Here is a 17,648-nt window from a genome sequence, read left to right on the forward strand (position 1 = left end):
TCTCCAAGTTTGCTTTGGAAACTGCACAGGAAGAGGTAGCTGCCATTCTCAGCCACTCAGATCAACCAGTGAGTCAACAGGCAGGTTCCGCTCACCAGCACAGAGGCCAGTGCATGCGGTCATTACACATAAATAGAGTGGAGGGAAACTGCACTCGCTTCACCAGGCAACTTATTTGCTCCACCGAAAGGTTCCCTGCCACTAAGTCCCATTTGATATCCCCTCCACTCCACCTGCAAAGTTCTAGGAATGCAGAACCCCGCTCTGTGGATGCCCGAAGCCAAGTAGATCATTCACTCCTTTACAATTACCCTCCTGCCCATCACCTTTATTTAATTCCCTCCCACTATCAGTTATTTTTTAAGTTCTAGAGTGCGTTGAGGAAGAGGACCTCTATCGTTAGTGCCTAACCCGGGGTATCATTCAATGCCTGAATTAGGAGAGCTTTCTTAACCTCAACTCTTCAGGGCCATTCTTTTCCAACTGCTTATCACTGTTAATGCAAGCCCCCCACCCCCATACTTCACACTGGAAGTATGTCACAGGAGATTGAATGCAGAAGGAGCTAGGAGAGTCCAGATGACTTCTACTAAGAGATCTGCGAAACTGTAAAATAACGCTACTCTATTTTTTGTTTTGGAGAACAGTTACTTTTCATGAAATTGTTATGTATTGCAACATGTAACAGGTTTCCATTATTTTTAAACAAATGAGTATTTTCAGTTTCTAGTTTTTGATACAGTCTACATAAGAGTTATGTAAAGAGGTCCTGAGATGAAAAAGTTTAAGAAACACTGCATCAACGAACTGTTAAAACTGGGTGGAAATGCAGCAACAGACAGCATTTTTATCTCCAGAAGTCTGTCTGTGGAAAATCCTCTGGGCAAATTCCAGTCTTATGTCAAATTCCAGGCACTCACAATGGGACGTTACACCAAAGGAACAAGGGTGTAATGGTACCACCTTCCAGGAGCTGCCCTTCTTTCTGAAGAGCCTTGGCGAGCCTGTGCTGATCTTGCCCATCTCTCAACCCCCCTGGCTGGCAAGACGTGTACAACTTGCCCCTATCCAGTAACTGGCACACCGAGCTCTTGCTCAGTGAGCGCGCTCTGGCTGCTGGCTGCTGCTCAGTGTTCTCTCCTAGAGGAGAAGCAGCCTGGTGTTAGGAGGCGAAGCTCAGGAGGGTTGAAGATGCGGCTGCAACATGGGGCATCAGTGAGCTGTGGGACCTTAGGCACAGGTCACTTCTGTGTCCACAGAAGCGGCGCTCTCAGGCTGGTTCTGAGGGACAAAGAGCCAAAACACGTGAATTCATTAACATGGCAAAAGCCTAGTCCCCCAGTGTTATTCCTAAAATGTGAATTAAAATTTCTCAAAAAACTCAAAAGCCGTCCTCTTCCTCTGCATGAACCAGTGCAGCCAGCCCCTCCCTGCCTTGCTGGAGCACACCCAAGCCGGTGGAGGAGAACGCCTTTGCCCTGGTGTTCCTTCCTGTAGACAAACCCCTCGTCACAGCTGGTCAGGGCAGATCACCCCACACGTCCGGGGATGTGATCCAAGCCGTGGGCACATCCTGACAGCTGCCGTCAGAAACAGCACGCTGCTGAGTGCAGCCCACGTCAACTAAGGCTGCTGACCACCTCAGAAGACTTAAAAACCCAAGACAATATATTTATGAATGAACATCTTAAAATGCAAAAACCCACCTCATTTAAAACACAATGAGATCTCCAATGGGCACCTGAGAAATACCAAACCAGGCACGTGACCCGGTTTTCATTTAGACCTATATCCCCCACCCCCAGGGCTCAGAAGTTTAGTCACTTGACCGAGAATCAAAAGGAGTCATGATTCAAACTTAAGGTTCGTTTCGTAATAGAAACAATGGAGACCCAAAAGGTGCGATCATTTTTTAAGGTCAGTAAACCCAGGTCTGATTCCCAGAGGTAGGCACTTTCCAATATACACCATTTTGCCCCTTTCCCCCCGCAGTCCAACCTCATTCTTTGAGTGGGGGAGAACACCCATGTCCAATCAAACCTTCAAAAGCAAAGGAAAATTTCAACTCATTAAATAAAACTAGCACTGACATCAGATCTGTAAGTTTATTTGCTCAATGTACGACAGCTACATAATGACTCACATTCATGATATTCCATCACTGAGGAAAACTGCTAAGAATGGTCCGTGTGTGAAATAATTCCTTAGAGAAACACGGAGTTGGAAAAATAATCACTGATTAGACCTTAAAAATAGTTCACTGCATAACATGACAAAAAGCACAAAGGCTCATTCAGAGAACATATTCGTTGTTCTCCTACACTGTAATAGTTATAATTTCACCATGACAAACACCAGACATTAAGATTAAGCTAACACTGGTGTTTCTTTTGCTTCCCCCCCACCCTTAAAAACAAAATATATAACTGCATGTCACTATAGCAACATCCAAAACAGATCAATTTGTTACGATCACTATTTGGTAGAGCAAACTTTACCCCCAAAAGGAAAAATTAAATTAAAAAAACTTTAAAAAATTTGAAGACTTAATTCTTTTTTGTCATAGGAATACATAACACCTACAGTATAAGTTAATAAATTTCAAGCTACTGTATAGAAATACAACACTAGCATGCACAATATTGTATCAATAGAGTAATGGAGGAGTAATCATTTCACTGGAGAGACAGCATCATAGGCAAGTGCATTTCTTTAAAAATAAAGAAAAGAAAATAAACCATTCAAGCTGCTTAAATATCAAGTCTCCCATTCCCTCCTTCATTTTTAGCCCTCAGACACGGTTTTATCTTGCATTATTCTGAAAAGCAGCCAGAGCCAAAGCTAAAATTTAAAAGAAAAATAGGTTTTGTAATTCCAGTAAATCATTTCCAAATGCTACAAGGAAGGACACAGCACTGCTCACTGGACATGAAGATAAATTAAGGAAAACCCCACCAACCCCCCACCCCACCCCCGCAAATCTGTTCCCATCCGTGGCATTGACCTTAGGGCCCTGTTAGGGCACAGAAGCTATAAAGCTCTCTTCTGTTAGTTCTTCTGGTAGGTTTGGTTAGTTGGGACTTCCGCTCTAGCATATGGAGGGGGCCTTCTAAGGAAAGTCATGCTGGGTAACTGTGCCACATTACAGAGCATCGTCACACTCTTCTATCTTCACTGTCACCTGGATCCTGGTCAACACGTGCATTTCACAACTGGAAGCTCCATTTTCGTTTTAGCAAAAGCAACTGTCAGGTTTTCCTCAATTACTACTCATTCCTCTCCCTGCCTAAATAAAACAAACAAACAAGTCTGGTGTCATTACCTATCTCAGCAGTTCACAGTTACTGACTTTATAAAAAAGGCTGAATGCACATGCAACAGGTCGTGTGTTAAGACTTATCCAAAATGAGAACCAAGGACCTAAGGCTAACTGAAACAAACTTGTGGAAATAGCATCGTGGTTTCCTTCAATTCTAAAACGTGTACAGATGGCACAAATGAATTTCCAAATTCTATGCTTTCATTAAAAAGAAAAAAAATACATAGAAAAAGTTTTGGTCAAATAGGAGTTAAATATTTATTATCTGATAATGATTTTAGTTTATTTTCCTACAATGATTATTTGGGGAAGGAGTGTTTTCAGGGAGGAAAAACTGACACACGAGGCTCCTGAAACTGGACAGAATGTTTACGAATAGAGCTCTTCCTTTAGGATTTTTCTACCAGTAAGCTCCTAGCACCTGAATTTTCACACACTGCACCACAAACTTTCTCAAAACGACCGCCAACTTCTACAACCCAACAGCTTTTCAACCCACCCGAGTGCATGCCCTGGGCACAAGGTACAGTACGGAAGACTCAAGTGAGGAGTGAGACAGCAGTGCAGTCCCTGAGGAAGAAGCTATGGCGGCTGAAAAAAATCAGGATTTCTCTGGAAATATCAGCACAGTAAATGACATACAGACCTGAATTTTCTCTATTTTTGTGGTGTTTAACGTTTCTATTAAAGTGATTAATCATTTTTGTGGTGGATTTAAGTTAAGAAGAAAGAAGGACAAAAATCCCACAGCCATCTGCCAAGCACCTATTCAACAAAACCTAAAGTAGCTTTGATTCTCCTCAGGCAAGCCTTTTGGCCTAGGAGACAGATAACAGCAAAACCAACCTGGATGAGGCTGAATAAGGATGTAAAAGCCAAAATAAGAAAAACACACAATCACAATGGCTTGATGTCACATATGGCTGTAATGTAGAAATACTGTAAACTGCAATTTAGTGTTAATACTGTCAACTAATCAGAAACTTCTGAAAACTGGCAAGGCCTAAACCACAAGGATAAATATACCTTATGTTCTAAGTCTATCAGCTTGGGATTTTAACTATTCCATGTCTGGTAGAGTACACCCTGAAAAACAAAATGCACAGCTAAAACAGATGAGCTAGAAAGTACCCAGAACTTAAAAGACAAGAGCATATGTACATAAAAATCCTTACTGGAACCACAGAACTTATTGAATGAGGGCTATTCCGTTTAAGTTTTCTTCTCATCTTAAAACCCTATTTTCTAGCAATAAGTTAAATTAAGGACAGCTCCACTTGCATTAATCTACAGAACAGTCCATATGCCAGTGTGAGGCTGCTATTCCAATACCAGCACAGCTAGCCTGACTTTCCACTAGTGGTATTTTGGCAAAAATGTCAAAGAGGCGATCAAAGACAGGACAGGTCGTGGGTTTCTCCCTAGGAAGGTCATTGCTCCCTTTCCCTCCCCCACCCGACCCCCAACTCATGGGAAAAAAATAAAGACTGCAGTAGTAGCATCAGCGTGTGCTGCCAGTCCACCTGGGGGCCTTAATTGTTGCCTTCTCCACCGTCGTCGTCTTGCTGATCGCTTGTCCAGAGCGTGAGGTTGTCTCGGAGGAGCTGCATGATGAGCGTGGAGTCCTTGTAGGAGTCCTCATTGAGAGTGTCGAGCTCAGCAATGGCGTCATCAAAAGCGGTCTTGGCCAAGTGGCAGGCTTGCTCTGGGGCGTTCTGGATCTCATAGTAGAAAACGGAGTAGTTAAGGGCCAGGCCTAATCTAATGGGGTGAGTGGGCTGCATGTGCTCCTTGCTAATCTCATGGGCTTCGCTGTAGGCCTTCTCAGATGACTCCACGACGGTCGCCCTCTTCTCTCCAGTGGCGACTTCAGCCAGGTAGCGGTAATAGTCCCCTTTCATCTTCAGATAAAACACTTTGCTCTCATACTGGGTCTCACTGCAATTTTTGATCAGGTAGTTATCCAGCAGGCTCAGCACATCCTGACATACGGCCTCCAATTCCTTCTCTATTTTTTCACGGTAAGCACGGACCATCTCTATCTTCTTCTCATTACCATCTGCAGATGTCTTCTGCTCAATGCTACTGATGACCCTCCAGGAAGAACGGCGTGCCCCAACTACATTCTTGTAGGCCACAGAGAGAAGGTTTCTTTCTTCATTGGACAGTGGCTCATTCAGCTCTGTCACCTATTAAGGAGGAAAGAATAAAGAGCTGTTATGGTACAGATGATGTCAGTTGGGTTAATCGTATCTTTATGCCACTAAAACACAAAGAGGTCTACCAGCTGATTAAAGTAATCAACAAACAGAAGTTGGGCTGTGTGGTTATATGGAAGAGGTATAGAGCGGGAAGGAGCAACAAAGAAGGGAAAAACCTGCGACTGGCTCAATGGTGCCTGAACCCCTGCTTTCTCCCTAGAGAAGGACACATAGGCTTATTATCACACAGCTGTTCCAGGAAAGAACTATCAAGTCTAACTCTTAGATGTAAAATCGAAATTTGATCTAAATTACAAAAGGTCAACAAGTCTCTCATGCAACATTACGTACGTACTGATCCTAAGGATTTTAAGTATAGATGGCTTATATATCTCATCAGTTTTTTTAAGAAAAAAGAATGACAGCTGCTTCCTAACCTTGCCCTGTCTACCAAACGTCGGTCCCATCCATTTTGGGTGAGAGTATCTTGCCTACCGGGTGAGAACATAGTCAGTCAACGTCAAGTTGACTTTTGAGAAACAAAGAAACTTTTCTTATGTTAAAATAATATAAATTACGAACGCCAGAAAGGAAGTCAAAATTGGGGGCACGGGATTGACTCTGATCACTGACATATTAGCAACTTGGGGAACATGTGTTTGTAGTGTCTGAATACAACAGCAATAAAATGGAGAGGTGAGCAAAGCACTTCCGAGCTGAGGTGGCCAACAGGAATTAATGCTTCTTTCACTTGTGCTAGAAGGTCTTCGTCGTCCCAAACACTAAGAGCCTTGAGGACACTAAAGCAACGGCACACCAATGTTGTGTATTTTTATGACTACCAAACAACTGAATATAATAAAGAAATTAAATCAAGTGACTAAAACTATTTAATTTATATTACCTGATTTCTGTGATGTCAGAGCCATACACCTCTAAGTGTCTAACAACCATATGAAACAGAAAATTTTACAAGGAGGAGTGACTGAGCTCTTACTTTTTTTCCTATTCTGAGGTCACATTTTTATTTGCCTGGTTAACTATCGTATCTAGACTGGTACATACTAAGTCAACGGCATTATCAGAAACCCCAGATCATGAGCTCTTTCCTATGACTTACAACAGACTAGATGCTTTCCTCGCCTCATTCTCTCATGTACCTGCGCTCCAGTGGTAACATGTTAATTGCAAAAACCTTTCATACTTCTGCCCTTTGTTCTTCTGCCTCTGCCTAGAACAACTACCAGTGCTCCTGCCTGGAAAATACTTAGACAACTGTCAAGAACCAAGTTATACTCATGGCTTCTATGCAATCTCGCCCAGCTCTACTCCTCCCACCCCCAGTTAAACTGGCTACTCCCTGTTCCCTGTGTAGATCAACCACAGCACCCATGTAACACTGTATTACTCAGAGATGTGAAAGGTACTGGGATGTAATCCAAAAAGATAAGCTAAAGTATCTGGGGGGGGAAGGGCTGGGATTCCAAGAGACTTACCTGTGTATGGACCGTTTACATTTGGTATGTATTCCTCTTTTATCATGGAAGAGGTCGGGGTGGGAGAGGATTATACTTAAGGAAACTGGTTGTAAAATAGTTCCTCTCAGATACAATCAAATCAGAATGTAAACCATACTTACTAGTTCATATGCTTTGCTTGCTAATTCTCACAACATCCAGCAAATAACACACTCTCAAATTCCTAACTTTTTGAGTGGTTTTTCTGATGCTAACCTTTTACTATGCATTACTGATTCTCCACTCTACACTAGACAGCAACAGTAGCTCTGTCAGAGGTGGCCTAGGGGAAGCAGATGCAGAGTGGGGGAACAGGGCTCTGGTTCTACTGGACTTCAGAGCAGAAGGAAACCAGCACAGAGGTGCTTTTTACTCTCTGAGCGCCCCTCCACCCCCCCACCGTGGAAACACTGCTTCCCCTGAATAGGAGGCTTATCATCTCACATCCAATTTCCCATATATTTCTGGACTTTGGAGAAACTATTCCCAGCACTCAGCCACTGTCACTCCTGTCAATTTCTGACATATATGCAAATAACCCAGAAGACTGGGGCTTTCCAGTCCCACCATTTACTAAGTGACCTTGGGGACAAGCCATTTCATCTATCTGGGCCTCAGTTTGCATACAGATTTCTACCTCTTTCATAAGATTATAAGGGTGTATCAGATGAACGATAAAGTGCTCCCAACACAGTAAAGTGCTATAGAGATGTGAGCATTTACTTCTTTTATTCGGCCAAGTCATGCGCCTGCGGGATCTTAGTTCCCTGACCAGGTAGACTGAACCTGCGCCCTCGGCAGTGAAAGCCCGGAGTCCTAACCACTGGACTGCCAGGAAATTCCCTTGAGCAATTACTTTTGAGAACACCTTGAATAACGTCCCTTCACTTTAAGTCTCGCCATAGGAGGCCTCTGTATTCCTCACATCATCTCGTTTATCTTCTGCTCAATGCTACTAATGTATAAGAGATATCAAGTATCTTTTCTCCATTTCATGCTATTCTCTAGTCCTTAGCTCCCTTACATCACTTCCTTTCCATAAACTTTAATATCATATAGCCTGGAATAACTCCCCAGACTGGCTTTCAAACAGGCTGAGAGGCCTCTGTAGGCCCGAGGCCCGCATACCATAGGACACCAGCCCATATTCACTGAATGAATGTGCAGATATTGAAGACTAGCCACCTCTAGAGTAACCTGATAACTGTCTCCAATGCAAGAAGCTGTGATGCCTAAGGCCACTGAGATCGGGTTCTGGCCTTTCCCCTAAATCATGCTATCCTTATTTCAAGAGCCAGCAACTATTTAAAGCTCAAATTACCTCACCAGTACTCTATACCGTTAGGTCTCCTGCTGCAAAAGTTGGGCTAAAGAGCCCAAAGGTAGCCATTTGCGCTTATGTAAAATTTGTCCAGTTGCCTCAGACAAGCTGGAACATGGAGATTATGAAATGCCAACATCACCTTTAGATACAGTAACTCAACCACATTTGGGACATACCCAGATGTTCTCTGCCACTGAAAAACTATGTTAGAGGGGAAAACCTTTAATTCTAATAAAAAAGTCTGCTCAAAGGAACTAAGATTTCTCTAAAAACCTTAAATCAGAATTTTTTTTAAAATCCTTAATATCAAAATGATTGTATGAGAGATAATCTGTGATTTTTACATTAAAATAAAATAGAGATCCCAACCATCCTAGTTTCAAAAGTCAAGATAACTTTTTTTAAAAGGTCAAAAAAAGTATCCACATAGTGTTCACAAAAGGTTTAACCAAGATCGAATGCCTATTCAGTGTAGGAAGATGTGAGATATGTATCATTTGGGAAGCAAGGTAATGTCTTTCAAAACAGTCACTGAACTGTTTCTAAGAACGCAATACTTGTATATATGGTCCCCAAAATTTACTGTCATGGCTACTGGAAAATGTGGACAGTTTGTACATTCTCCAGTTTTATGTTCTGGTTAAAAATAAAATTAAGGGGCTTCCCTGGTGGCGCAGTGGTTGAGAGTCCGCCTGCCGATGCAGGGGACACAGGTTCGTGCCCCGGTCCGGGAAGATTCCACATGCCGTGGAGCGGCTGGGCCTGTGAGCCATGGCCGCTGAGCCTGCGCGTCCGGAGCCTGTGCTCCGCAATGGGAGAGGCCACAACAGTGAGAGGCCTGCGTACCGCAAAAAATAAATAAATAAAAATAAATAAATAAAATTAAGGTTTCTCTTCTCAACTCCTATGATACTAGCTCAAGTTCAAATTTCTTTCAGTGAGTTCGAGAGAGCTGTTAGCAAAAAGGTTAGAAAAATCTGTTATTCTCACCAACAGTTTAAGAAATAAAACTCCCCAAATCCCAGCTGCTAAGGCATCAGATATTAATTAGTTATCAACTGTTGTCCCCTAAGAATTGATGAGGAGAGAAATCTTCTCTACCTAAGATGAACAACCCATGAGATTCTTGGAAAGCTATTTAGATAACTTTCTGACCCTGTGGTCTTGGAGCACCAAGTCATTCACAATTCTTCAACTTACCTATGGAGAACCTTAAATTGTAATGAGTGCAACTTCAAATGTTTAAACTCCTTAAATGAAACTTGAATTAAGCTTACTTTACTTAAAATGTATTTCTATCAAGCCGAATCTTGTACAATAACTTATGATGGTGAGTAAGACGCCTTGACTTAAGGAAAGCTGAAAATCTCCACAAAGAACTTACATTCTGTTCACATCCAAATAAGATAGGAGGGATGAACAGGCAGAAAAAAGGATTCTTAGGGCAGTGAAACTATTCTGTACAATACTCTAATGGTGGATACATGTCATTACACACTTGTAAAAATGCACAGTATGTACAATACCAAGACCCCAATGTAAATGATGGACTTGAATACTAATGGTGAGTCAGTGTAGGTCCACTGATGGTAACCAGCATACTACGCTGGGATGCTGACAGTGGGGAGGGGCAGGGGGGCATACAGGACCTCTGTGCTTTCCTCTGTGAACCTGAAACTGCTCTAAAAAATAGTCTATTAAAAAAATGAGTTAGCAGACACCAGGTATAACATTTGGCCCCATGAAGCATTTTTGGTCCTAGGAGTGATATCACCTGAAAGAGCCAAGAGGCCATAAAAAGGGTAAATGCAGTGACTGCTATATATGAACACCCTACACCAAAAAGAAAAACGTGACAAGGTGCAAAATCAGTCTCAGTGTCCATGTAATGGACAGTTATCTATATACTGTGCAGGCAGCAGAATAACCCACTGCAAGTAAATGTGACACTGTTCTGCTTGCACAAAATTAGTCATGTATTCTAGAGATGACCTGCTAAATCTCAAATTAAAATTTCTGAAAACAATCTGAAGTCATGTCTTGCACATGTGGGCAAAATGCCTCAAACTTGAAGTACAGTCTGTACAAAAAAGAGTTAACACAACAGCCTTGAGACTACTATCTTTAGAAAGGTCTGCTTGCAAAGTTGACCCTTGGCTAGCATCTGAGAACTAAGATTTTGGAAGGGTTCCCACCATCCACGACTAAGAATGGCTCACTGTCCCTAAAATGTTTGTCCAAACAATGTGGTTTATGCTAAACACCTGTTTTCCTTCTAGGAGTCTTGAATTTGGTTTGTGCTAGGCAGAAAGTGCCTTTGTGAGCATCCCTCAATGGATGAGGGGCAGGGAGGGTGGGAGGGAGGCTCAAGAGGGAGGGGATATGGGGATACATGTATGCATATGGCTGACTCACTCCATTGTACAACAGAAACTAACACAGTAGTGTGAAGCAATTATACTCCAATAAAGATCTATTAAAAAATACCAATAAACATTTTAAACATCAAAAAAACAAAACGAAACGAAAAAACCCTTGGGTACTGAGTCTCTAATGAGATTCCCAGCAGACATTTCACACACGCAATCTGTGTGAGTCCCCTGAGAGAAGACTCTGGAAAATTTGCACCTGGTCACTCTGATCTTCGCCCCAAGCACCTTTTCCCTCTGTTGATTTAGCTTTGCATCCTTTCACTGTAATAAATCATAGCCAAGAGCACAGCTATATGCTGAGTCCTGGCAGATCACTGAACATGGGGGTAAGTCTTGGGGACCCTCAACACATATTCAAACTCTGCCTGGAAAGCTCATCAGATGGCCTTTTAGAAGCCAGCAGAGGGACTTCCCTGGTGGCGCAGTGGTTAAGAATCCGCCTGCCAATGCAGGGGACACGGGTTCAAGCCCTGGTCCGGGAAGATCCCACATGCCACAGAGCAACTAAGCCTGTGTGCCACAACTACTGAGCCTGTGCTCTAGAGCCCGCAAGCCACAACTACTGAGCCCTCGTGCCACAACTACTGAAGCCTGTGCGCCTAGAGCCCGTGCTCTGCAACAAGAGAAGCCACGGCAATGAGAAGCCCGCGCACTACAACGAAGGATAGCCCCCGCTCGCCACAACTAGAGAAAGCCCGCGTGCAGCAACAAAGACCCAATGCAGCCAAAAATAAATAAATTAAAAAAAAAAAGCCTACACAAAAATTTACCAATTTAAAATAAATAAATAAAAGCCAGTAGCAATGACCCTGGATAAAAACTGTGCTGAAGGGAAACATTCCAGGAAGAGGAACATCCTAGAAGAAAAATGAAACTTCCATGGCATATTCAGGGCCAAGCTCAAGGTCTCATGGATGAGAGGAGAGCTTCCTGAGAACCTGGGCTTTTCTGACAGCCACCAAATCCTATGTTCTTTTCACAACTACCCTAACAAGGTGGACATTATACGTTACAGGTGTGATGCGGAGAAATCAACGGACTTTTTCCCAAAAATCACACTGCTAACACACAGCAGGGCAGGGACACAAACTCGGGTCCTCTGGTTTCAAATCCTGTGCTCTTTCTCCCACCTTGAGTCTCTGAAGATGTAAACCTTGCAACATGTCACAGAGAAAGGACTAGTTTCTCTAATAGAGCCTGTACCTTGTTTTACTGCGCTTCACAGATACTGCAGTTTTTTACAAACTGAAGGCTTGTGGCAACCCTGTGTTGTCAGACTGATGGCTAGCAATTTTTAGCAATGAAGTACTTTTTAATTAAGATATGTACTTTTCTACAACAAGGACGTACTGTATGGCACAGGGAACTATACTCAATATCTTATAATAACCTGAAAAAAATATATATGTATAATTGAATCACTTTGCTGTACACTTGAAACTAACACAACATTGTAAATTAACTAAACTCCAATTAAAAAATATGTACTTTAAGACATGCTATTGCAGGGAATTCCCTGGTGGTCCAATGGTCAGAACTCCGTGCTTTCACTGCCAAGCGTCCAGGTTTAATCCCTGGTTGGGGAACTAAGATCCCACAAGCCTCACAGCGGCACAGCCAAACAAAAACAAAAACAAAAACACCTTCCTAAAAGGAATTTAAGACCAATCAGTAATAGAAAAGTGAGCAAAAGGAATGGACAATTGAAAAAGAAAAAGGAAAATATAAGTAGAGTACTCAAATTCATTCATTTTATAAATGCTAATTTTTCTCCAATCAGACTGGCAGAACTTAAACTTTGATGACTCACTGTGAAGGCTGATGCTGTGGATAAACAGGCACTCTTATCCATTGTTGGAAACCGTAAATTAGTACAAACTTTATGGAGGGCAATTGGGAACAGCTGTCAGAATTACAAATACTAAGAAAACTTCTGACTCTGCCATTCCACTTCTAGAAACTGATTCACTGCCATCATCTGTAGCAGCTAAAGTCTTGGAACCACCTAAATGGTCCTCGATGGAAGTCTGGCTAGATTATGAAACATCCACACAACAGAGTTCTAGGTAGCCATTAAAAAGGAATTTGTATGCTCTCACTGTATTTCTAGAAGGGTCTGAAAACAGAGCGGCTGGGAGGCAGTCAAGGTTGAGGAGGTTGAATTTTGACCTGTTACCAGTAGTACCTATTCAAACAAACCCTCTCCATAACTTACCGAGTTAATCACACCCACGATTAAAGTTTAAAGTCAATTTTGAAAACCAAGTTTTCAAAAAAAGCTCAAAGCCAGCAGTTTTATGTAAACAAGTTTACTGATGTAAATAACTCAAACCCACACCTGCTGCTTTGTGCTCACCACCTCGCTTCTACCAAGAATACCTTAAAAAGCAAAAAAACCCAAAACTTAGTTGCATAAAAATCTTTCATTATATCTTTATACAGATTAGGGCTGATATATGAAATACATACTATAGATTTCAGCCCTGTTTCATTGAATTACTAATTCTAACATTTTTCCAGTTTACTCCCTACCTAATTTTATGGTTTCCAAATATCACTTGTCCTTTCCCGTGGTTAGATTTCTTATACTGTATCACATCTACTGCAAGGACAAGGACAATATTAATAATGCTTATAATGTGCATCTTTCTTTCATTTTGAATTTAATGGAATACGTCCAGTGTTTCATTCTTAAATACCAACTCTTTGTTTAAAAGATACTTCTATCATGTTAAGAAGTATTCATCTATTCTGTATTTTTCTAAATAACTTTTGTAGTATCAAAAATGAGATCTTCACTAAAATTATAATACCTCCTTGGTCCTCCAGATAACCCTTTATGATTTAGTACTGTTATTTCCATTTTAGAGTTTAGAAAATTAAGGCTCAGAGCCAAAGAATGGAATGCAAATCTCACGGCTCAAAATCCCATATGCTTTCCACTATATGACTGGTTCTTAACCAAGGAGGAGCTTTTTGTAAAACACTCTCCCTAGCGCCCTAACCTTCAAAGATTCAGTATTGCATGGGATCCACACACGTCTATTTCTCCAGGTTAAGAACTGCAGGACAATGTTCCTCAAAATGTTGAGTTACCACGTGACTCAGCAATTCCACTCCTAGGTATATACAAAAGAAATGAAAACATGAGACCCACACAAAAACTTGCACACAAATGTTCCCAGCAGCATTAGTTAAAACAGCCAAAAAGTGGAAACAATCCAAATGTCAACAGATGAAAAGATAAGTTAAATGTAGCATTATCCATACAATGGAGTATTATTCAGGCATAAAAAGGAATGAAGTTCTGATACATGGTACCACATGGATGACAATAAAAATATTAGGCTAGTGAAAGAAGCCTATCACCAATGACCACATATTATGATTCCAGTTACATGAAATGTCCGAAGCAGGCAAATCTATAAAAACAGAAAATAGATTAGTGGTTGCTTAGAGCTCTTTTTGTTGGGGGGGGGGGGCGGGGAGGCAGGGCAGAGGGCAGTGACAGCTTGCTAATGGTACAGGGTTTCTTCTGGGGAGGTGACAATGTTCTGTATTTAGATACTAGTGATGGTTACAAAACTCTGAACACACTAAAAACCAGTGAACTGTACACTTCAAATGGGTGAATTGTATGGTATGTGAACCATATCTCAATAAAGATAAAACTGCTGCACTATGCCATAGTCTCTACAGCACTTTCACACATGTCAATAATTAATTAGCTTATTTGACAAGTTCAGAATTCCAAATACTTCATAACATGTGGGCTGTTACAAAGAAAACCCACTATAATACAGCATGAACCTCTACCTCTTATTTAATCCTCCTCTTGCGCTTTCAAATAAACTACGTAGTTTGACATAGGTTAATATTTCTCAATAGCCTCGCCAAAAATGAGAACGAGAGCGTTATCTCTATTGCTCAGATATAGTTAAGCAAACCTGAAAAGGGATAAGAATTTTACATTCCCTACCATGGGTATTCTTCATTATGAAGCAATTCAATTCTGCCACTATGGGGAAAAAAGGCAGGAGAGAAATATACTAAAATAACAACTTCTCAAATTACAGACAATCCACACACAAACCCGAAGCTGTGCTCCCCTCCCTCTTGCAGACCCTGCTGGGTGCTCTTCCAACCCTCTACTTGGACACCTGGGAGAATTCTGCCTAAATCCACCTTTAGAGAGTAACATCAGAAGTACCTGACTTGAAGATAAAGCTAAGTTTATCTCCCCTAAAACTGCCAGTCACTAGCCTTAAGAATTTTATTTCTTGGAGCCAGAATCACTTCTTCAAACAGATAGTCCTCATACCCCTAGGTCTTCTCTACTTAACTGTTTCTATGATCTAGATACAACTCCCCTCATCATCCTGACTCTTTCCCCCCAAATTTGCCAGTACTCGTCAGTACTCGTCAGTCTGCTATTTAGAATACACCACTTCACACTTTAGCCGGGCTATTTTCTGAATTCAGCACAAATGAACTAACATTTATAACGCTAGTTTTACCATAGATCTGCTTTTTTTGGGGGGGAGGGGGGCAGGGGGAAGAAGGTAAATAAGCTGGTGTATTTGAAAATGCTGTATAACCTATGGTACAGTGCATTTTAAAAGCAGCTCTATTTAGATATTATCTACCAGGCAGAGGCCAGGCATGCTGGTGAACATCCTACAATGCACAGGTCAGCCACATACAAGAGCAAAGAATAATTTGGCCCAAATATCAATAGAGCCCTGCTTCAAGTCATCAATACCCAGACCCAGGTCTCGCAGTCTTCCTCATATTACACACTCCTCTGCTATCATGCTTTTCCAACCACCTAAAACGCACTTCCAGAACTATGAAGAAAAATTCTCTATATGTCATCTTTTAAGCCCTAATTCAAATACTACACTTACTTCCTGAAGCCTGAAAATTCCTCAGGCAGAACTAACTACTGCTTACTCTGTGTGTAACTTTCACCTTGCAGTTATTATACTGCTTATATCTAATGCCTTGTAGTTTAACTGTATACCTTTCTTTCTCCTAAAAGGACTAAAGTCCTTAAGGGCAGGTAGCACACTTCACTCAGCAGTGAATCAACCACAGTACCTAAACTGTCACTTCCAAATGTTTAAGTGACATGAATCTACATAGGCTGTATCCAGCCCAGACTGTTTGCATAAATGGTCCTAATAACTCCCTCCAACCCTGTGTGTATCTCCTTCCTTTTAAATGATTTCGCAGCTCCTTCCATCAAGAACTTCCATCAAGAACTATATTTCCGCAACTCTATAATCTGAACTTCATCATGAGACTTGCTTTGGCTAGTAGAACATTAGCAAGTATGAGGTAAGCAAAGGCCTGAAAAGTGCTTGTGAATCAGGACTCGCTGCTGGGAACCTTCCCCAGGCAAAGAAGCCTGGGTTAACCTGGAGATGAGAGGCCTTTACCTCTTCATAGTTATTCCGGCCCCACAGGAGCAAGTCTAGACCCAAACTACCTGGCCAGTATAAAGAACTGTGATAAACAAGAAATATCTGCTTTAGGTAGTTTGATACAAACAAAAACTTAACGAATATTAAGATGGCTATTGTTAAGTGCCACCTGCATCAAATGTAACGAACAGTTGAATTTCAGGGTCAAGGTACAGGACCTGAAGCAAAAACAAGGCCACTTCATTAGCCGAGATTCCACCCATTGCTCCAGTCTGATCTCACTTTTCAACAACCGGGACAAATGCCAAAGCTCTGCAGCTCACCATTTAACCTCACAAATCAGGAAATAGATATACTATGCTCTAGCACTCCCTTGGCTAGCAGTCAAATAACCCTATTCTAAAAATTAGTTAACTGGAGCCTCAACTAAGGAGCCCGCCTGGCACAACTAAGACCCGGTGCAACCAAATAAATAAATATTTTTTAAAAATAAAAATTAGTTAAATCAAAATTAGTTATGCAGGTTCTTATACAAGCCCATACTGACTCCCTCACAATCTTCTCTTTCATGCCTTTTCCGTGCTTCTAAAATTTCTCCTAGAATCAATGTCATGTTCACTTTCTTTGAGATTGTTTACCTGTATCCAGACCTCTGGCCCTACCTCCTTATCCAAGGCTACTCCCTCAAATTAATTCTGAACAACAGTTATCTCGATTCTGACAACTTATCCCTAAACCACACCTTTAACCTCACTCACAACCATTCATTTTTTTAATTTTTATTTTATATTGGAGTATAGTTGATTTACAATGCTGTGTTAGTTCCAGGCGTACAGCAAAGTGACTCAGTTAGACATACACATGTATCCATTCTCTGCAGTCTCTTCCCATACAGGTTATTACAGGATATTGAGTAGGTCCTTGTTGATTATTTTATGTAATGTGCATACGTTAATCCCAAACTCCTAATTTATCCCCCCGCCCCACCCCCAACCATTCACTTTAAAAATCAAACTCCTGCGAGTTCCTGGGCAGTCCACTGGTTAGGACACGGCGATTTCACTGGTCAGGGAACTAAGAGGTGTGGCCAAGATAAATAAATAAATAAATATTTTAAATAAATAAAGCAAAAAGACATAAACAAAATTAAAAAATAAAAAATTTTTTAAAAAGGGGAGTTCGCTTGTGGTCTAGTGGTTAGGACTTGGAGCTTTCACTGCCGTGGCCTGGGTTCAATCCCTGGTTGGGGAACTGAGATCCTGCAAGCTGTGCGGCACGGCCAAAACAAGTAAAAAATAATAAAACCAAACTCCTACCTACCCTTCAATGTTACCAGTCCTCACTTCCACCTACTAGACTCGCTCTTGAGCCCTCTCCTTTTTTCTCAGCCCCTTTCCTTTAGGTTTTATTTCCTCCTTGTAAGCTTCAT

The 17,648-nt window shown here is 41.5% G+C and overlaps 1 protein-coding gene across 2 annotated transcripts in view; it reads right to left on the reverse strand.

The window, feature by feature from the left end:
• Positions 1–685: 685 nt before the first annotated feature.
• YWHAG (tyrosine 3-monooxygenase/tryptophan 5-monooxygenase activation protein gamma) overlaps positions 686–17,648 on the reverse strand; it is a 28,414-nt gene continuing 11,451 nt past the window's right edge. The window contains exons 2-3 of one of the 2 annotated variants that reach the window (XM_060122812.1): positions 4,843–5,508; positions 686–1,281 (exon numbers count right to left, since the gene is read on the reverse strand). In XM_060122812.1, the coding sequence (XP_059978795.1) occupies positions 4,852–5,508 (657 nt within the window). In that variant the 3' untranslated portion in view covers positions 686–1,281; positions 4,843–4,851. Of the gene's footprint in view, positions 1,282–2,086; positions 5,509–17,648 lie in introns of those variants that run through there. The other variant, XM_060122811.1, reaches the window with a different exon arrangement.

The sequence above is a fragment of the Lagenorhynchus albirostris genome, chromosome 15 (assembly GCF_949774975.1).
Source record: "Lagenorhynchus albirostris chromosome 15, mLagAlb1.1, whole genome shotgun sequence".
NCBI classification, from domain to species: Eukaryota; Metazoa; Chordata; class Mammalia; order Artiodactyla; family Delphinidae; genus Lagenorhynchus; species Lagenorhynchus albirostris.